The sequence below is a fragment of the Bubalus bubalis genome, chromosome 4 (assembly GCF_019923935.1).
Source record: "Bubalus bubalis isolate 160015118507 breed Murrah chromosome 4, NDDB_SH_1, whole genome shotgun sequence".
Taxonomy (NCBI): Eukaryota; Metazoa; Chordata; class Mammalia; order Artiodactyla; family Bovidae; genus Bubalus; species Bubalus bubalis.
In genome coordinates, this window is record NC_059160.1 from 46,521,724 (window position 1) to 46,542,581 (window position 20,858).

The 20,858-nt window shown below is 56.0% G+C and overlaps 1 protein-coding gene across 1 annotated transcript; it reads right to left on the bottom strand.

Moving 5' to 3' along the window:
- Window positions 1–103: 103 nt before the first annotated feature.
- On the bottom strand, window positions 104–18,813 carry MCM5 (minichromosome maintenance complex component 5). Its single transcript, XM_045165380.1, has 17 exons — window positions 18,656–18,813; window positions 18,260–18,434; window positions 16,771–16,897; window positions 16,548–16,676; window positions 13,917–14,089; window positions 12,910–13,065; window positions 10,868–11,034; window positions 10,310–10,481; window positions 9,212–9,323; window positions 7,994–8,137; window positions 7,604–7,669; window positions 6,964–7,140; window positions 6,218–6,330; window positions 4,398–4,526; window positions 3,281–3,423; window positions 1,316–1,443; window positions 104–366 (listed from the first exon to the last, which is right to left on the bottom strand). The coding sequence occupies exons 2-17, from the start codon at window positions 18,424–18,426 to the stop codon at window positions 265–267; spliced, it is 2,205 nt and encodes a 734-aa protein (XP_045021315.1). The 5' UTR covers window positions 18,427–18,434; window positions 18,656–18,813; the 3' UTR covers window positions 104–264.
- Window positions 18,814–20,858: the final 2,045 nt, after the last annotated feature.

Here is a 20,858-nt window from a genome sequence, read left to right on the forward strand (position 1 = left end):
CACGCACCCTGCCCAGAGCCCAAGGGGCACAGGCAGGTCAGAAACCCAGGTCTGCCAGGCTCCAATGCCTGTCCTTGCAACCCGGTGCAGAAGCCCACAGATATCCACAAACACACCATGGCTTTATTACTTCTATAAATTTCCAAAAGCACATATCCTGGATCTGCAGCCAGGGCAGACACCAGAGGCGGCGAGGCAGGGGGCGGTGGGGTCCCTCCGTCCAGAGTGCGAGGGTGGCTGGAGGTGGCAGCGGCGACCGCAGGCTCACTTGAGGCGGTAGAGGACCTTGCGCTGCATGCGGTGTTGGATCTCACCCCGCCGCAGCATGAGCTGCAGGACCTTGTGGATGGCGTGCTCCGGGTATTTCTGTGGAACACGGGGCGGGGTGAGAGGCGTGCCCCCAGACACCCCACCGTTCAGGAGCCCAGGCACCCCCTGCTCATGGGACTTTCCAGCCTTCACAACCTACCACTTTGCATCCTAAATGGGCTCACTCGTCCTAGGCACCTACTACCTACCAAGCTTTGTTCTAAATCTTCACGTTCTTACTCATTCCACCCCTCAACATCCCTGAGCAGCTGGTACGTGATCACTTTACATTTTACAGGGGAGGAAACGAAGGCACAGAGAGGCTAAGTCACTTACTACTTGCTGCATGGACTGGAGCCCAGCAGGCTCCTCTGTCCACGGGATTTCCCAGCAAGAATACTGGAGTGGGTTGCCATTTCCTCCTCCAGGGGCTCTTCCCATCCCAGGGATTGAACCGAGGTCTCCTGAGTCTCCCTGCACTGGTAGGCGGATTCTTTACCACTCCAGACATCCCCAAACTCCTCTAACTCTTGGTCTGCTCACCTCTCGAATGGGTGGGGTACCACCTACCACATAAACTGCCCTAAGGATGAAGAGGAGATGACATACACGAAAGGGAGCTGAGCCCAGAAACTAGACTGTCCATGTGACTTCAAAGATGGTGACAAGTTCCCCACAGATTTTAGAAGGCCCTTCCACCATCTATGGGATCAAGAGCTCTGTCCCCAGCGGGCTGGAAGGCTCACCCTCTGGTTCTGCACCCCCAACCCCACAAAGGGCAGGGAAGGAGGGGAAGGGAGAGACAAAGGGCTGGGGGAGCCTGGGAGGTCCCAGCAGAACCTCAGACCCCGTCCTCGCCCTTTAATGCAACAAAGAAAGTCAAGAAAGGAGAGCGCTGGGGACAGGCCTGGTCCTAGAAAACAGCCACCCCTACCCCACCCCAAGCCTGTCTGCTGAGCGCAGGGCATGGTACAGGGTGGGTGGGAACCCGGCCCTGGAGGCCCACCTGCTTGGTGAAGTCCTGGATGATGCTGTGCTCAGACACCTGGGAGCCGATGGCAAAGCGGCGCTTGAGCTGCTTCTCGATGCGGCTCAGCAGCTCCTGGTCCTCCTGGCTGGTGAAGCCTTCCACCCCTGTGGGCGCGAGGAGGGAGGCGGGTCGGCAGGTGGGGACCTCAGTCTGCCCACAGCGGGGAAGAGCCAGCCAGTCCCCGGAGAGAACATGAGAGGAAGACAGAGAGGGAGCCTGGGGACAGCCAAGGCCTGAGCGAGACGATGGACAGAGGCCTGGAGTCAAGGACAGGGCAGGCATGAGCAGAAGGATGCTGCAGGCAGAGGTGGGAAGTTTCAGAGGTGGGAAACATGCCCACTTCATTCAAAATCTAGTCGTAGGGCCAGGGACATGGCCAGAGTGGGGGCCACATGGGGGCCAGGTCCCACAGGCTAGAGGGCACAGCCTAAGTTTTCCCGATTCTGGTGAGTGGAGCAGCCACTGGAGGGCTGTGAGGAGGGCCTCGAGCTGAGGACAGCACCTGGGCCCCAGGCGGCTAGACAAGTCAGGAAGACTTCCTGGAGGCGGCTACATCAGAATGGAAAGCTAGAGGGGACCCGCAGTGACTCAGGAGCACTGTCCTGGAGACCACATCAGTGAGGCATCCCAAGCAGCCCTGGCAAGCAGCTGCTGATTTCCGACAACTGCTGGAAGGGGGTCTCCTCTGTTGACCCAGGCCTGCAGACGCCTTGGTGTTTCAGCTACAGAGAGGGGCGAGGTGGGAGGGGAGAAGCCGCTGAGAGTTGAAATGAGTTCACGAGGCAAACTCTTATACAGCCTGCAAAGCCCAACTCTAATTACCCTGCCCCAAATCATACCCACCCTGTGCCCTCAAACATCCGAGGGAGCCCCCCATAACCAAATATCTCACGGGACAGGAAGCCCCTCCAGGGCAGAGATTGAGTCGTCATCACCAAGGGGAGGGCAGAGGCAATCAGCCCCCACCCACCTCCCCGGCTCCAGCCACACTGACCCTTGAACCTGTTGTCCCTGGGGTCTTGCCACTCAGCTCTTCCTCTACCCAGGGGTCCATCCCCACACTCCAGGGAGCCAGGTGTCCACTCATGCCCATCCCTGCTTCCTGCCACCTCCTGAGAGCCCATCTTGGGCCACCCGACGGGGACACAGCCCCACCCCTCTCCAACATGCCTGACCTGCTGGAGTTCTCCCCTCTGCACTCTCGGCTCCCTGAGTTTGGCATGTCTGCCTCTGGTGTGTTTCCCCAGGAGAAAGGGGGCCTTGCAAGGTGGGACTCAAGGGATCTGCTTGCTCCTGCCCTCCCGGCACCTGAAACAGCCTGGCAGACACTAAGCCCTGTCTGCTGGCGAGGGAACACATTCGTCCCAGGGGAGCCTGGCACGGAGCCAACGCTCTGGGAAGTCCGCTCAGAGGCTTAGCCTGAAGCAGGTGGCAGGACTGACGGCAGCCTGACCCACGCTGGACTCGGGGTCAGGAGACCTGCACTCTAGCTGGGAGAACGGCAACCAACCTTGGGCACTGTGAAGAGGCCTCTCTCAGTGTCAGTTTTCTCATCTCTAACAGGGGAAGGACTAAGCACCCAACCTGGCTTCTGGGGGCGGCTGTAAGTAAAACGGGGGAAGAGCGTCGGAAGCGCTCAAACGGTTACAACTCAACAAACAGGGCTGGTGAGTGCTGTTCTTAACCAATGATAAAACTGTGAGCCTTAATAATGGACTGGGCCTAAGAGGATTGTGCTCCAGGGTCTCCAGAGGCTGTTCTTCCCATCTTGGAAGAAAATGGCTGGTGGGGGTGGGGACGGGGGGTGCGGTGTGGCTTCTTCGCAGGAGGAAGCACAGAGACCTCAGCAAGTGCAGAGAAGCAACCAGCAGAGCAGGCATCCCGCATGAGCCCCACCCCGAGTCCACCGACCACCCGGCCTGTCTCCCCACACCTGCTCACCTGACAGGGTGCCAGACAAGGCGGCGTCCAGCGTGGACACCTGGAAGAGCCTCAGCGCCTCCTCCACGTCTGCCTCTGTGGCAAAGGGCTGCAGCTTCATCTTGCTGAGGGCCTCGGCGATGCGCACGATGGCCTCCAGCTGCCTGTGTGGGAGCAACGGGACGCCAGGGTGCACTCAGTCCATCGTCCCTCTTCTGTCCAGCCCCTTCACAGCGAAGGCTGCTGCTTGTCCCTGTGATCTATCTCTCTTAGTAATGGAACCCCAACTTCTATTCCAGCACATGGTACCCAGCTGCAAGACATTTCCCAGTCTTCATTGCATCCAGGTATGTCTGTGTGACTAAGATATAGCCAGTATGTTTTATGTCCAAACATTTTATGGGAACTTTAGGAAGTGTCCTTAAAAAAAAGGCACTTCTTTTCCTCCCTCTCCTGCCACCTGGAATGCAGGGGTAATGACTGGAGTTCCAGCAGCCACACTGGACAATGAGAATAAGGGTGAGCCTGAAGGAGCGCAAATTGCTGCTGATGACTGAAGAACCATCACATGATCCTAGACCACCTGCCCTCAAACATTTTCACCTAAGGTGGAAATAAATTCCCAATTCACTTAAGTGACTTTATTTGGACCTTCCATTATATAGAGCAAAACCCACTTCTATCTAATCAGTGCCGGAAGCAGGATTCAAATGAGGTAGGCTTAAGCTCTTAGTCACTCAATTGGATAAACTCACCACAGTGAAGAGAGGTAACAACTAAGACAACTGAGGCCCAGAAAAGGAAAGCAATCTCTCAGCTGTCACATGGTGGGCAGGAGGCAAGGACCAGGTCTCCTGACTCCCATCCCTGGACCTTCCCTCACCCTCAGGCTTCCCTAAAATGGGGAAAGCTAGACAGAATTCAGAAGAGAGGCTTCCAGATTTTCCCAACAGTAAGCAAAGCAAAAGATACATATAATTAGGGAGGCCACTGTTTTTACTCCTAAAGGAGTGGTCCCTGCCCAGCAGCCTGACCATGGCCGGCACCAGTGGTCAGCAGTGGGTCCCAGCCCCAGACTTGCAGGGCACACCACGCCCTGTAAGCTGAGGCTGTGCATCAGCCCACCCAGCCCGCTCACCGGACGGTGATGGGGATACTGGAGCGCCGGTCGCTGTCCCTCTCGTGCTGACGGGCCCCACTCCGCATGATGATATACCGATTCTTCAGCTTCTCTGCGGCCTCTGCTGATAGCCGGGGGCCACACTTCCTGCAGGACAGGGGTTGGGGAGAGCAGCTGCCATGAGAGAGGGAAGGAATCTTGGGGTACCCACCCTGGCCGGCCTCTGCTGGCTTGCAGACAGTTTCTGGGCCCACCAGATGGCAGGCTCACAGCAGTGCTTCCCCCCAACACATTCAGGGGTGAGATGCACAATGATACCCACGAGAGGCTACTGGTGACTGCTGTCCAGGGGCTGGAAGCATGCCAGACTAGGGGGTGAGGGGCGGGAAGGGTGGCAGCGGGGGACATTTGGTCAGATCCACCTGCACTCTATCCCCTCCACCCCACAGCCCCACCCCAAGCCAACTGACAGTCACTGGTTTAGGGGAACCTCAGATCACCTACTCCAGGGCTTCCCTGGTGGCTCAAACGGTAAAAAATCTGCCTGCAATGCAGGAGACCTGGGCTCGACCCCTGGGTTGGGAAGATCCCCTGGAGGAGGGCATGGCAACCCACTCCAGTATTCTTGCCTGGAGAATCCCATGGACAGAGGAACCTGGAGAGCTACTGTCCGTGGGGTCTCCGAGTTAGACATGACTGAGTGACCGAGCTCAGAGGAAGGGAGGAAACTCACCAAGGCCCCCTGGGACCTGGCATCAAGGGAGAACAAAAACTCAGGGCTCTCAGACTCACTCACAATGGCCCAAGACTCCAAGGGTGGGGCCGTGAAGAGCTCATAACCATGACGAAGACCCCGGGACCACTGGGCACTGCGTCACTGGGACAAAAGTGGTGAGGAGGCACCAACCCAGAGGCAGGACTTCACCTCCCATCAGAAAGGCGCTCCAAGATCCCTCCACCCCGGGTTTAGCTCCAATAAGAGACAGAGGAGGTGCGTGTCCAGAACCTTGGCACAGGAGCCAAAAGCACAGCCCGTGGAGCCAGGCACCTGGGTTCAAATCCTGGCTCCACTAGCTCCTGCCTGCAAACTTGGACAAGTTACTTAACCTTTCCTTGCCTCAGCTTCCCCATCTGTAAAATGGGATAACAATACGCCACCCTCACAGGTTTGGGGAGAGGGATAAAGTTCAATTATGTATATATAATAATCAGAGTTTCCTGGTGGTCTAATGGTTAGGATTCAGTGCTTTCACTATTAGGGCCCAGGTTCAATCCCTGGTCAAGGAACTGAGATCTTGCAAGCTGTGCAGCACTACCCAAGTTTTAAAAAATTAAAAAAAAATGTTCAGAATAACACCTGGCACAGAATAATCACTATATGTATGACTACCATCGCTGGCAGTCTGTGAGAACAATATTTAAGGCTGCATCTGCTGTTCACTGAGTGTTTATTTGGCACAGGGCCGTGCCAAGCGCTCATGCGTCATCTTGTGTGATTCTTAGAAAAACCTAAGGGTACAACCACCCCCAGGAAAGCGAGGCTCAGAGGTCAGCTGATTTGCCTAAGGCCACACAGTGGGGGCAGGTGTTACCAGAGACCATGTCCACAATGCCTCCCCATACATCAGAGTCAAGGGTGCCTTCAAGACCATCTAAACCCTCCACCCTCATTTTAGAAACGGGGAAGCCTGACGCCAAGAACCACGGAGTGGGTGACTGTAGGGGGAGGAAGAAGCAGAGCTAAACCCTAAGGGCTCATCTCAGGTATCCTGAAAGGGCTCTCCCCAACCAGGGAAGACTGGCAACCCCACGCCCGGGGGCCAGCGTGTGCGACTCACGCACGGCAGTAGGCGATGAACTTCTTCAGCTTGGCCAGGTCAATCTCGCCCTCCACGGCCTGGGCCTGTGTCAGTGCGCTCACATGCAGCGTGATGACGTGTTTGGCCAGCATCTGGGAGGCAGAGGGGACCCAGGGTCAGCCCACAGGCCTTCCCGAGCCAGGTCCCAACACAGAGCTGGAGCAGGCAGGGAGGGAGAGCTCCCAGGGCTAGAACCAGTGGAAAGGAGATGGCCCTTCTCTCCTTGGGGGCTGTCAGCTGGTAAAACAACATCCAGAGCTGCCAGGGCCCTCCCTGCTGCCCTGAGGCGGGGCGAGGCTGCCCCAGAACAAAACTCCACCCAGGGAGACCGAGGCAGAGGCAGACAACCCTGAGACCAGACCCAGCTGGGCCTTGTATCTCCAGGCTTGCCTGTAACACAAGCCCTTCTCTTGAGTTCCTCCAGAAAGACTAAACGGAACTGGGGTTCTAATACTTGCAATCAAAGGTCAACCCCCTTGTTCCACATACAAAGGAACGACGCCCAGGGAATGAAAGACCCCAAATCAAACCACATGTGGTCCACAGGAGAGGCAGGACCAGGGGCCCCCAGTGTAGTGTTTCTGGAGTCTGCAACCCACCTCCTTGGGGGCCCACTGACAGGCTGATCTGGTAGCCAGGACTCTGGACCCTAGAAGCCCCTAGCCTGCCCACCCTTTCCCCACCCGAGACCTGCAGGCCTGGGAGGAGCCCGGCGCCCTACGCACCACATCCCTCTCCTCATTATGCTCGTCCTTGACGATGAAGATCATGTCGAAGCGGGACAGGATGGTGGGCATGAAGTCGATGTTGTCCTCCCCCTTTGTCTCATCCCAGCGGCCAAACACCGAGTTGGCAGCAGCCAAGACGGAGCAGCGGGAGTTGAGGGTGGTGGTGATGCCAGCCTGAGAGGGAGTACGGGGGCAGCAGAGGAGAGAAATGAGAACTCGGGCTCACAGCCTTCTCAGGTCACGGACACACACACACACACACACACACACACACACGATTCCAGGGCCGGTCACGGACACACACACACACACACACACGGTCACGGACACACACACACACACACACACACACGATTCCAGGGCCGGTCACGGACACACACACACACACACACACACACGGTCACGGACACACACACACACACACACACACACACACACGGTCACGGACACACACACACACACACACACACACACACACACACACACACACACGATTCCAGGGCCACTGCTGCAGTCAACAGAGGCCTGGCACTCAGGACAGCCTGAGGGTGGGGCCAGGCCCCAGCCCTCCCAGCGCCCGGGGCATGGCCGGGCCAGGCAGCTCTGTGGCTGAGTGGGCCCCAGGGAGGGCGCTCACCTTGGCGATAGAGATGGTCTGCTGCTCCATGGCCTCGTGGATTGCCACACGGTCGTCCTCTCGCATCTGTGTGGAAGAGAGGAATGTCCACCAGCCCCAGGTGAGGGGGCTGGGGTGCAGCGGGAACAGGACACCCTACAGGAGCTACTGTTCCTAAGTCCCTGCTCCGTGCCAGCCAATGGCAGGAACCAGGTCACCTCTAGTCATGCAGATAACATGTGGGCTTGGCTCTCGTCTCCCCACTGTCTAGGCTCCGAGAGCTTTAGTTATGCCCCTATAGTGATGGGAGGTCTCTACGTCATCAAAGGGGGTTTCTGCCATTCACACCCCCAGCCCACGGCCACCAGGTGCCACCAGCACTGAGCCACGCCCTCGCCCTGCAGGGCTCACCTTGTCAAACTCATCAATACAGACGACGCCCCCGTCGGCCAGGACCATGGCCCCGCCCTCCATGATGAAGTTCCGGGTCGAGGGGTCCCTCATCACCGAGGCTGTCAGGCCAGCGGCGCTGCTGCCTTTCCCAGACGTGTACACCTGGGGGAGGGCCACGGGAGGGTCAGGGCCCAACACAGCCCCCAGGCTCTGACCCCGGTGAGTCAAGGGGCCCCCAGAGCTGGAGCCCGCCCAGGGTCACACATCACGGCGGGGTGCAGAGCACAATCTCAGCGTTCCTCCTCTGATGGGGGCCGCCAGCCCCAGCTGGCCTGGAGGTTCTCCCCAGGGCTGTTCACATCCATCACTCACCTGAGCCCGACTGTCTCATGAATCGGCCCCCAGGAGCTGGGCTCACTGAGCAGTAAACTGAGGCTGAGAGAAGTGACACCCTCCCAGTAAGGTGAACTCCGGACTCTCCGAAAAGCTTCCCCACCCTGAGTCCCATCATCTTTGTAGAGACCTGAGAACTACATGCTGCCAAGGGGCCTTTGAATTGTGGCAAGTCCAAAGCAAGGTGTGCTTAAGTGTATGAAATACACAGGAATTTCAAAGTTAGTGCTAAAAAGAATGCAAGGTATCTTCTTCAGGTTCTCTTACGTTAAACCACATGCTGAAATAATAACATTTTACACAGCTTAAACAGAATTAAGATTGTGTACTTGTAAGCTCAGTCATGTCCAACTCTTTTGCAAGCTCACAGACTATATACAGCCCACCAGAGTCCTCTGTGCATGGAATTTCCCAGTCAATACTGGAGTGGTTTGCAGTTTCCTTCTGCAGGGGATCTCTCCGACCCAGGAATAGAACCTGTGTCTCCTGCATTAGCAGAGCGATTCTTGACCACTGAGCCATCTGGGAAGCCCATCACCACTTCCTTTTGCTTTTCTAAGAGGCTACTAGGAAACGTACACTCCTCGAGGCTCACAGCTAGAGTCCACATGTCTCCACTGGGCAGCACTGGCAGAGGACACCTGGCCCACCCCGCGTCTACCCAGAGGCCACGCTTCCCCCCATGAGACCACGCGGCCATCCTCACCCCACTCCGATCCCCCAGATGTGCTGATCACCACACAGGGGACCCGGCTGACTGGACACTCTCTCCCCTGTGGCCCCTCCTGCAGCTTTATCCCTGTGGGGAAGCCAGGGCAGGCAGAGGTCATCCGGGACACTCACCCCAATGGGTGAGCACTTCTCCACGAACTTCAGCAGCTGGGACTTGGCCGTCCCGGGGTCCCCCAGCATCAACAGGTTGATGTCTCCTCGGCGAGTGAGGCCATCTGGGAGCCTGGGGAGACGGGCAGGAAGGCCAGGTGAGCAACAGGAGAATCCAGCGGGGGCTGGTTGGTCACAGCGGTCTGGCTATCACTCCCGCCCCACCATGTCATGAGCCCTGGAGTAGGTGGGAGGCGGGGGCTCTGGCCTGAGAGCCACATTTCTAGCCAGCTCTATCTCCTAGCCTCCTCTGTGGTAACCTGCCACACAGGGATGGGAGGGTCAAAGGAAATGACACCAAGAGCTGGGCTCGGGCACACACAGACAGCATCTGATAAACACCTGCCCCAGCTGGAGAGATGGGAGCTGCCAGCGCACCGCTGGCGATACCGTGGAGCAGACACCACGAGGGCAGGCTCCAGGCCAGGACATGTGCCTGTTAGCAGTCTCTTTAATGCTCTATGCCTCAGTTTCCTCATCTATGAAATGGGCTCAACCATAGCTTTCTCATAGGGCTAACTTGGGAACTGGGCTGCAAACAGATGAAAACATTCAGAAGACTGTCTGGCACATGGTAAGAATTCAGTAACTGGTAGCTGCCAGTAACATTAACACTCTATATCTCTACTGTTTCAGAATCTCAAAAGGACACATGATGTCCCCTGAGTGTTAGGCTTCCATCTGTCGTATTCATATGGACATCTGGGTACAAAAGGGTGGTGTCTCTTGCCTAAAATTGCACAGTAAGTAGTTATCAGAGATTTAATCCCCGGTTCTCCAGACTCCACGCCCAGAGCTCTCTCCACTGCATCTGCCAGGTCCCCCAAGTTGCCCCACCTACCCAGGGTCGGGGGGACTGCTCTGCAGAGAGGGCATGGATTGGCCCCCCGCCAGCTGACAGCAACCCTGGGAGGTGGGAAGGGTGCCTGAGAGTAGGAGGCGGGACTGAGGGTCCCAGGCAAATGGAAAGAGTATTCCCATCCTGCCCATCCGGCAGCTGCCCTGTTGTGGGCAAGTCACCCGTCCCCTCCCTGGACCTGGGAAGGCTTGGACCCCCACCTCTTTCGGGAGCCCCCGAAGAGCAGGCAGGCGATGGCCTTCTTCATGTCGGTGCCTCCGAAGATGGAGGGGGCAATGCTCTTGGAGATGAGCTCGTAGACGTTGGGGAGGGCGGCCAGCCGCCGGAACTCCTCCTCCTCCTGTGGGGTCATGGCGCCAGCAAAGGTGCGGCCTGGGCGGGCAGAGGGGACGTGGGTGCATGAGGGCCCACCCTCCCAGCCCCAGGCCTCCCAGCGGGCAAGGCCCTCAGAGCCGGGAAGCATGAGCATCAGTCTGAGCACAGACAGACCCCACCGCTCGCCTGAGGGCTGGGCCTGTGTGCTGCAGGCTCCAGTGAGCAAGGGGAGGACCTGGAAGGGAGGTGAGGAGTTAGAGGCCAGATCAGAGGGGCCCTCAGGATATCTTCTACCTTGCTGAGGGCAGTGACAGGTATCTTTGGTTAGGAAAGCACTGCTCTCCCTGGCTGCCGTGCAGAACAGAGTGTAGGGGTGGGGGTACAGACAGGGGGACTAGGAGACCCGGGGAGGGACAAGGGGAGTCGGCCCAAAGCCCACTCACCGGAGCCATCTGTGTCCACCTGGATGCCCAGGACCCGGATGTAGGCACTCCGGATGCCCACGCCCACTCTGTCGCGGCCCCTGTTGGAGGTCAGGCCAAACTTCTTGATGGAGTAGATGCCCATGATGGTGACCCTGTTCCCAGGGACGACCTTGTCACACAGGTACCTAAGAGGAAGGTGGGGAGGAAGGAGGAAGAAGGTGAGAGTCTGGTGGGGGCAGGAGCCCCTGGCTCCTACCATCCCGTCACACTCGCCGTTCACCTCAGCATCTCTACAGGAGGCTTCACGAGCTGATCTGGCTCTAGCCGCCGCCCTATCCCAGGGCTCTCACCCTCTCACCACGACCCAGCCCACGTTTGGACGGCATAGCTGCCCGGAGGAGGACAATCCTTGGTCATGGGCAGCGGCCTGACTGGTTAGGGTCAGAAGGCCCACCCTCAGCTCCTCAGGGTCCCCATCTCCACCTGGCCTGATGTCAGAAGCACTGCAAGGCTCCCCTCAGCCATCTCAGGGGAAGCCTTCCTCCTGATGCCCTCCCAGCCTCCCTGCAAGGGCCACTCCCAATTTTTGCCTCTTCACAGCTTCATAAAGCTCAGGCAAGTCATTTTGCACCTGGATTTTAATCTCCTCTTTAAAAAAAAAAAAATGCTGCAACAAGGAAGTCTCCAAGCCCCTCCAGCCAGAACCATGCTCCAATGCCGACTGGACAGGATGCTGGGGCATGTATTCGTACTCTGCCACTTACGAGCCGTGTGACCTCAAAGAAGTCACTGCACCTCTCTGACCCTACTGCTAAGTCACTTCAGTCGTGTCCGACTCTATGCAACCCCATAGATGGCAGCCAACCAGGTTCGCCCGTCCCTGGGATTCTCCAGGCAAGAACACTGGAGTGGGTTGCCATTTCCTTCTCCAATGCATGAAAGTGAAAAGTCAAAGTGAAGTCACTCAGTTGTGTCCGACTCTTAGCGACCCCATGGACCACAGCCTACCAGACTCCTCCGTCCATGGGATTTTCCAGGCAAGAGTACTGGAGTGGGGTGCCATTGCATTCTCCGTCTCTGACCCTGGAGGGCTTTAATAAAGTGATCTCACCTGCTGGGTTACTGTGGGATCAAGTAAGGTACCAGACCCAGAAGGGCGTTAGGCAAAGTAGAGTCCCATCCCTAAAGGACCCTTAGTGTCACTGTTAACATTCTGGGACTCCTCTCTTCCCAGATTCCACTTCTTCAGCTTTAAATCTAACCCCAGACTGCACAAATAATCTAACACCAGATACTTAATTTGTATGAAGGAACTGTAGTAAACACTTCACATGCATTTTCTACTTTAAACCTCCCAGCAGTGATGAGAGATTAAGGCCCGTCACTGTCCCCATTTTCCTGGTGAGGAGACTGAGGCTCAGTGAGCTCACATCACCTGCTCAGCAGTCTGACCTCTACACCTTCCACTGTCGCTGAGGCAGCTAACAACCTGTGGATCCCCTCGTCCAAAAGGCGATGCACAGACTACCTGCTTGAGGTATCACGGTGCGTGAGCCCAGGTGAAGAAGCCCTGTCCCTATCTCCACGCCATCCTCCCAGGTCCCTGGAAGGGGACCAGGCCAGCCTAGCACCCTCTCCCCACTTTCTGATTACCCAGCAACATCCAAGAAGACTCTTAACATAAAGCCCGGGGTGGGCGTCAGCCTGGGAAGAGGGTCCTCCCCACCCTTGGCCGACCAGCTGTGCCACCTCAGGCCTCCTGGTTCTAAGAGTGCCAGGGAGACTCTGAAGGAAGAATGCAGGCGGCAGAAGCCAGACCCCTCCACTCAGGGAGCTGGTCACACGTGAGACTGACCCGCTCCTGCAGAATAGTGGAGACGAGGGGAGGAAAAGCCTGGAGGAAGCACCAGGCACAGAGCAACTTTCCATAACCAGCCCTATTTCCTGCTCCCCACTGCACTCGGGGTCCACATGGCCCGACTTAGGGGCAGGAGGCATGGCCAGCCAGCCTGCTCACAGCCCTGACCCGGTGTGGGGGGCACAGCCAGGGGCCCGCTCACCGGTCACAGTAGAGCTGCATATGCCGGGGCATCTCCCCGTGCGGCACGGCGTCCGGCAGCTCCTGCAGCTTCAGGGTCTGGAAGTCCACGCACTTGCACTTGTCCGGCATGATGAAGTACGGGTCCAGTGGACACTTGGGGCGCCCAGCCTGATCCCTGTAAGGCGAGAGGAGAAAAGAGTCACCAGAGCTATCCCCAGAGCCCCAAAGCCCAGGGAACTCATCACGCAAGTCAGCAACAAGCCTGGCCAGTGGCAAGTTCAGGGTCTCCAGGACAAGCTCAGGGAAATCGCTAGAGGAGGGTGGCTCAGTAGGGGGAATACACGGGGTTAGGGCTGGGGAGGCCTGCTTGGAACCTGGCTCTCCCATTAAGCCGTGTTAGACAGCCACATGTCTGGCAGGCAGCCAGACTGGAATCTGGGGTTCAGTGGAAACACACATCTGCATGTCCTCTGCACTCAGGGTACTCAAAAACCCAGATCAAAAAGGAATTAAGTGTAGAAAAGAGAAGTGTGGCTAAGCCTGAGATTAGGAAGCAGAGGGGAACCAGGAGCCAGAAAGGGTGAGGGCCCTGAAGATCAGGGTCAGCAATCATGTTCTGAAAGAAGCCAGAGACACATATTTTCCGTCTGTGGGCCACGAGGCCACAGGCAACGCAGCCACAGGCCACATGTAAACCAAGGAGCCTGGCATGTTCCTGGGCCTCCGCTCCAGACCTGCCCCAGCGAGCCAGGGTTGAAGATTCCAGGTGGACTCCCCACCCCAGCCCCCTGCACAGGCTGCCTGGGTTCCCTGGAGGGACAGAACTCACCACCACAGAGGGGCAGGGGGACACCATCCTGTTCTCAACCCCAAGATCCAGGACGTCCACTTGGGCCTACGCCCACAGGGCACGCCGCGGCCCCGGCCCCTCCCGGCTGCAGGGCTTCCTCCTCATCCTTCACACCTCCGCTCAGACATCTGCCCGTCACCCCCCAGGGTGCCACAGGGCCCGCGAAGCCCACTCACGTGTTGCACTTCCGGGGCAGGGCGTAGCCCTCCAGGCCGGGGCGCATGGCGATGTTGGTAAGCGTGCCGTGGCAGCTGCGACACTGGATGGAGATGCGGGTGGCCTTGGCGCGGACCCCCGAGGCCGCGATCACGATGCCCGGGATCTTCACCAGGTGTGACATTGTGTCCGACTGCAACAGAGCCGCAGGGAGGGGGCTGGGTGAGGGGGGCCAGGGACCCCGAGATCACACGTCAAGAATCTCTTCTATTCTAATGTCTGCTCAAGGCATAAAGTGCCATGTCTGTCATTTACTTTAAAATCCTTTAGCAGAAAAGAGGAGAAAGGAAATAAGGCAAAATATTAACAGCTGTTGAACCCAGATGAGGCAGATGGGGTCATTACACTACTCTTGCTACTTTTTAAAATATATATATTTATTTATTTGGTAGTGCCTGGTCTTAATTGTGGCACTTAGTGTATATATACATATATATGTGTGTGTATATATATATATATTTAATTGCAGCATGTGGGATCTAGTTTCCTGATCAGGGATTGAAGCCCGGTCCCCTGCACTGGAAGCAGAGTCTTAGTCACTGGACCATCAGGGATGCCCCTCTCACTACTTTTGTGTGTGTGATATTTTTATAATAAAAAACAAAATAAAACAAGAAAAGTTCCTTTTATCATCATCTTTTCTTCCTATTTCCAGCAGGTGTTCTGGGACAGGCAGGTAGGCTATGGGTTCAAGCTGATGCTCCCTCTGAAGCCAGGGGGGTAGAGAGGGGAGAAGGAAGGAGGCTGACCCTCTCTGGTGACTGAGACCAGGGGCACACGTGCCCAGGGGACCCCAGAACTGCTGACACCCACCTCAGAGCTTGCTTCTGGAAAACACTCTACAGAGTGCAGGGATCTGAGCCCCCAGGATCCCAGGGTTGGAAAGGACTGGGGCTGCCTCAGCCCCAAGGCCACCCTGACGAGCGATCCTTCTAGAGAGGGCTCCTCCTCTGTCACAGAACGCCCACCCAAGCAGGCCAGTCACTGGTTTTCCAATGGGGCTGAGAAGAGGAAATCTGTTCAAGTGGGGCTGAGGTTTGCTTTTCTGAGGGAACAGCTGCCCCACAAAACAAGCCCAAATCCGCCTCCATGGACAGGCAGACATGATGCTCGGTTTCAAGCGCGAGCCCACCTGCACCTTCCCCCTCGCCCCCCCAGCCTGGTGCAGCGCAGAGACAAAGCTGGCACACGCCACAGCTTCGAGAGCCCGCAGCCCGGCCCTGCTCCTGTAACAGACGTGCCACGGTGCCAACCAAGGAAGGTCTGGTGGGGACCTGAACTGCGCAGCAGGACATGAGGGCTGCAGCAGAGGCCAGCGCGTGGCCTTTTGCTGGCACAAGCTGGGTCCAGAGCTCACCAGGCACAGGGGCGTGCATCCTTTCATCTGCTTCTCACAACCACCTTCTGACAGAAGAACCAACGTTCGACCCTCACGTCCTCCTCAGGAAACTCCCCTGGGTCCCACTCCTGCCCGCTTTATAAATTCTCCTTTCACTTGGCAGCCAGAGGAAGCTTTTAAAGATGGAATCAGCCCATCCTCCTACGTAGCCCTCAATCCGAACTCCTTTCCACAGCAGCTAAGGCCCTGGCCACCTGGCTCTCCACTCGCTCCCTCCGATCCTCTCCCCTGCCCTCACTCCCTGGGGTCCAGTCACGGCGGCTGCCATCTGCCCCTTGTCTGGCCCTTGGAACGGCTGCTGTCCCCACCCCAGTGCCTTTGCACCTGCTTCTCCTTGAGCCCGGAACACTCCTCCCTTGAGCTGTCACAGGGTCACACATCCCTCGGACTCGTGCCAACACCACTTCTTCAGAGACGCCTTCTCCAACCGCCACCCGGCCCCTCACGTTGATCCCGTTTTTTCTTCTTCATGGCTCATGTCCTGGGACCTGAAACCAGCTCAGTGCTCCTTGTCTGTTTCTCTCACTATAACCTCCACGGAACCAGGTACCTACCGTCTGTCTACAGTGAGAGTCAAACCCAGCATCCGGTGTGAGGCAGCTACTCAGAAAGTGTTTGCTGGGTGGCAGACTGGCCCTGCCCAGCTTTCCCGTGGCCCCATCACTCGCCAGTCACGCTGACCATCCTTCCCTCAGCCTGGTACACGCCCTGGCCCCTCACCTTGAAAGCTTTACACTAGCTCTGCCCTGCCCTCCTCTCCCCACCCCATGTGCCCTCCCAGCTGTTTGCACGCTGCTCGTTCTCACCCACAGGTCTCCACTCAGATGTCCCCTCTGGAAAGCAGCCTTCTCTATCTTTTCCAGAGGGGCCCTGTGCGTTCTCATCCCTTTCCAATTTCTCCCATTGCTCTCACAGTCACCTACAGTTATTGTGGTGATGTTAACCATTTATCCAGTCTCCCAGGGAAAGAAGCTTGTCCTTGAGTTCACTGCTGCTCCTCCAGGACCCAACTCATGTCCTGCCCACAGAAGGAGCTCAGCAAACATTTGTCCAAGGAGCTAATTTTTCAGAGGCAGAAACAGGCTCAGAAAGGTTGAGTGAGTTGCTCAGGGTCACACAGCTGGCACTCAGGTCTCTTTCCAAAACACCTCCACACACACAGCCACCACCGCCACCCTCCGAGGGGACCCACCTTCAGGCTACGGATGCTGGACGGGCTGGCGTCCGACTTGAGCATGACCTGGATGTCCTGGAGTACCTCGTCACCAGCAGGCCGCGGCCGGGTCACCTCGTCAGCCACCTCCTTGGCAGCTTCCTCCAGCTGGAGATAGGGAGGGGACAGGCTGTGAGTGACCAGAGTGGGGCCAGCTCTGGGGGTTCCGGGGCAACAGTCCTGGGGCAGGGGTCCCACTCACCAGCTGCAAGTGTTCGGCTGGCTGCTTGTACAAGTAGTCAGCCAGCTCCTCATCGAAGCTGGCCAGGTCCTCCATCTCCACCTCGATCCAGTACTCCCCCAGGTTATAATGCCGCTTGAGTTCATCCCTGGAGTAGGTGCAGGGACGGGCACAGAGAAGAGGAGGCAATACTGGCAGAGGCGCAGCCACACTCTGAGTCTGCCCACACCACTAGCTTCCCAAACACATCGAGCTCCAGGTGGATCAGCTATAACCCAGCAAACCATCTGCTCCCCCCTCCACAGAAGCATCTTCCAAAGCAAGCTCCATGGAAGCAGTCCAAGTCATCATCAAAGACCAATTCAAAGTTCACAGACGAGTCTGGGAGACTCTCACTGCAAACCAGTCCTTTCACTGGACTCCCTGGAGCCTTTAACCCTCTCTCAGATACTAACAAGGCACACAGCTAGAACCTGGGAATGGAAGGCAGCAGAGACCATGCCTGTCTTATCAACCACCAGACTCTTTTTAAGAGCATCCCGTGAGACTATTATCCCCAAAACACTTTTGGGGGCCACTGACCTCCTCAGCCTCATCCCTTTCTACCTTATGTCCAGAGCCACATAAACAGCCAGTCCTGCTCTGAGAGCCCCTTATTTTAACAGGCCACCCCATACTGCCCATGCATGCACCTCCTGCTATCATAAATGCCTTCCACACCAGATACTCCTCTCAGCTCTACATCACCTGAAGCCTCCCCTAACTCCTCTAGTACACTCCTCCTTTGAGGTAATCATCACCTTGTAATTTACTTGGGCATGCCTATGCCTCAGTCCCACTGATTCAAAAGCTCCTTGAGGACAAGTAGTATGAATCTTTTCATCTTTGTACCCTAGGGTTTGGCACACAGATGGTCAGTGTCAGCTGGTGCATGAATAAATCGAAGTAGGAGTGGCTATGCCCATTTTACTGATGAAGAAACTGAGGCTCAGAGAGACTGTCACTTGGAAGTCACTGAGCTAATAATGCATCAGGCCCAAGTTTGGACCTGCAAATCCATGCTGTCTGCATTTAAGGCCCTACAAGGATTTGGTGGGATGTCACCATTGAACAATGACTAGGAGCAGGGGCTTTGCCCAGCTCTTTCAGTGCTGCAGCTCACCACCTAGAACAGTGGCTGGCATGCAGCAGGTGCTCAGTCAATAGAAGTTGACTGACTGGAACGAATGAATGAGTGAGCAAGTAAGGTAAAGCATAACTACCATCTCCAGAGAACTGAAGATAACTCACTTTACAAAGTATTGCAGGCATAACATACAAAGACTAAAAGAAACAGATGAATAAAAGCAAATCCTGGGAAAAGAACCAAAGGGCCCAGGTGACTCACTCAAAAGTTAACTTCAGATATGAAATGTACAAAACCAAACGCCACGAGGATGCGGGGCCCCAGCGAGTGGAACATAGCACCGCTGGGACCGCATCCCCCCTCTTGTCCCGCTCCGGCACGCACCTGTACTTGAAAGTGAAGCCGGTACGGTCGGTGCCCACCCGGTACTGCCGCAGGAACTCCTTGAAGCGCCTCTGCAGCTGCGATTTGCGCGCCTGCCCCTCATCGGCCGCGTTGTCGCCCCCGAAGCTGTCACTGTAGAAAATGCCGGGGTCGTCGAAGCCCGACATGACTGCACCTGACGCGGAACAAGGAGATGGAGCAGACTGGAGGGCAGATGGGGGCGTGCGGCGTCCCCTGCGACACGCAGATCCTCGGCTCCAAGTGCGAGGCAGACTTGAGCCCGGTTCCGCCTCCCAGACCTCGACCCCAGCTCTCCCATGAGACACCCCTGCCCAGCCCTACTGCGCCCCAAATGCTGGCTCCGAGGGGCCCACTCCCCAGCTCCGCCAGCCTCACCTCTGCCTTCCCGCGCTCCCCGGAACCGCAGACACAAGAGCCCCCCACGGCCTCCTGCCGCGTTTCGCGGGAAAAACCAGATGCAGCGTTTGGACGCCGCGGCTGCTGCGCCCTCATTGGTTCGCCGAGACCCCGAGGCCAGCGATTGGGCCGCTCTGCGTCTGCGGGTCCCGCCTCCAAAGAAACTGCTGAAGGGGATTGGCTGCAGGGCGCAGGACGTCGGGATACCCTCCTTCCGGGCTCCATTTTGCTTGCGGGACAATTTGGCGCGAAACTGACCCGGAGGAAGCGGCGGGGCGGGGCGCAAAGATGGCGGAGGGGAGGGCTTTGTTGTGTACTCGTCTTAAGCCTTTTTCAGGAGGAAGTGACCTCTTTCCAACCACGGGCGGAAGAAGCTATAGGTCCCTGAGAAGTACTTGCTTCTTGAGGTGTGGTCACTTGTCGGGTGTGAGCCTGCTGTCCCCTAGCGTCTGGAGGGGGCGCTGCCCTCCTGCCCTCTCCGCTGTCACATCTAAACAAGTTGGGGATTAATCAGAAATAATCCACCTCTGGTCTCCTTAACCCCTCTAGGACTAAAGTCAGACTTGGGACTCCAGGGATGTTTTCTTAGGCCTAAATGGTGTTTTTGTGTTTTTGTTTTTTAAGTTGTAGAAGAGTTTTCATTATTTGGCAATGCTTAAAATTTGCGAAAATTCACGACCGGATTCCCACCCTAGGTTAGAAAAACGGGAAGATCCAGCAAAACTTGACGGATTCTCAAGCGGCAACAAGGACTGCATAATCTCCCCTCCCTTCTTTTCCATTCTCACTGGAAACAATAACTACAGGAACCATCTTTTTATTCTGTAGTCTACATTGATACTTTTACGGGCAGTGTTTAAAATATGAGTCTGTTTAAAGGTGTCAAAATTATACCAAATGAATCTGAACCTTCAGGGAGGTCCCTCTGCAAGGAGACAAAGCTTTAATTCATTTCAGTTAACAGCTCTTTAATCTTCCACCGTGTGAATAGAATACAGAATATTAAACCATTTTCCTGTTGGTAGAATTCAAAGTGGTTCTATCGCCCCTCCCTCTCTTCCTTCCTTTCTTTGTCACCGCAAACAATGAGTACTGGTATCCTTGTCACAGAAAATTGGAAACTGGGCCTGAGTGAAAACAGCCAAGTAAATATTTTGAATGCCTAGTCTTGGTATACATCATCACATAAACAGTGGCTTCTAGACCTAGTTGCTTTGCTATTTGGAATCTCCCAAGAAGCTTTTGGTAACTAGCCATTGCAGAGTTCTGCTCCAAGTCTCCAGAATCAGAGCCTCTCAGGTTGGGGGTCCATGATACCCAGGTATTCTGATGTCACCATCCATAGACTGGTGTTTGGAGGCCACTAGACCCTCCTACCAGCTGTGGGATGCAGGTGGTTTAGTTTGCCAGCGAGCAAATGGAGACGTGAAGTGACTTGACCAGGTTCCAGACTTACTTCACAGAGCCAGAACTAGGGACAGAGGTCTCCTGGATCCCAGTGTTCACGTTCGAGTCTCATTAAGGAAAAGCTTTGTCCTTTGCTTTGCTAAATACACTTTCAACCTGGGGCTTCCACTCTCCCAGGTTGGGGGACTACATTTTTACTTTCAGTGGCTTTTAAGACTTCGGGGCTTCCCTGGTGGCTCAGTCAGGAAAGAATTTGCCTGCAACATAGGAGACTGGAGTTCAATCCCTGGGTTGGGAAGATCCCATGGAGAAGGGAACGGCTACCCACTCCAGTATTGGAGAATTCCATGGACAGAGAAGCCCGGTGGGCTATAGTCCATGGGGGTTACAAAGAGTCAGACACTACTGAGCAACTAACACACTTTGAGGACTTCGGACAACGGAAAAGGCTTGGATCTAGAGCTGGCCAGACCTGGTTTAAATCCTTCCTGACCCTCTAGAAGTGGTAACTCCTCAGTTTTTCTGAGGATCAAATGAGATGACATCATGTGAGGTGACTCGCACAGTAGAGAATCACTTGGCAAGAATCACAGAACACTGATCTCCCTCGTTTCATTATTAAGAGTTCACATTGTGTGCTGTTGGCATTTTACATGCATCTCATTTGCTTCTCAAGACAGGTGAGCTGGGTCTCTGAATTGGTGTTAAAGGTGACAAAACTGAGCCCCAGAAGGGTTAATACCTAACCCCAAAGACAGTTACAGAAAGAAGAAAA

Coding starts and splice junctions, on each gene's coding strand:
- MCM5 (XM_045165380.1), bottom strand. CDS start 18,426: ATGTCGGGCTTCGACGACCCCGGCATTTTCTACAGTGACAGCTTCGGG. Junction 16,677..16,770: donor CAGCCGAACACTTGCAGCTG/GTGAGTGGGACC, acceptor CCCTATCTCCAG/CTGGAGGAAGCTGCCAAGGA. Junction 1,444..3,280: donor CTTGTCTGGCACCCTGTCAG/GTGAGCAGGTGT, acceptor TCGCGCCCACAG/GGGTGGAAGGCTTCACCAGC.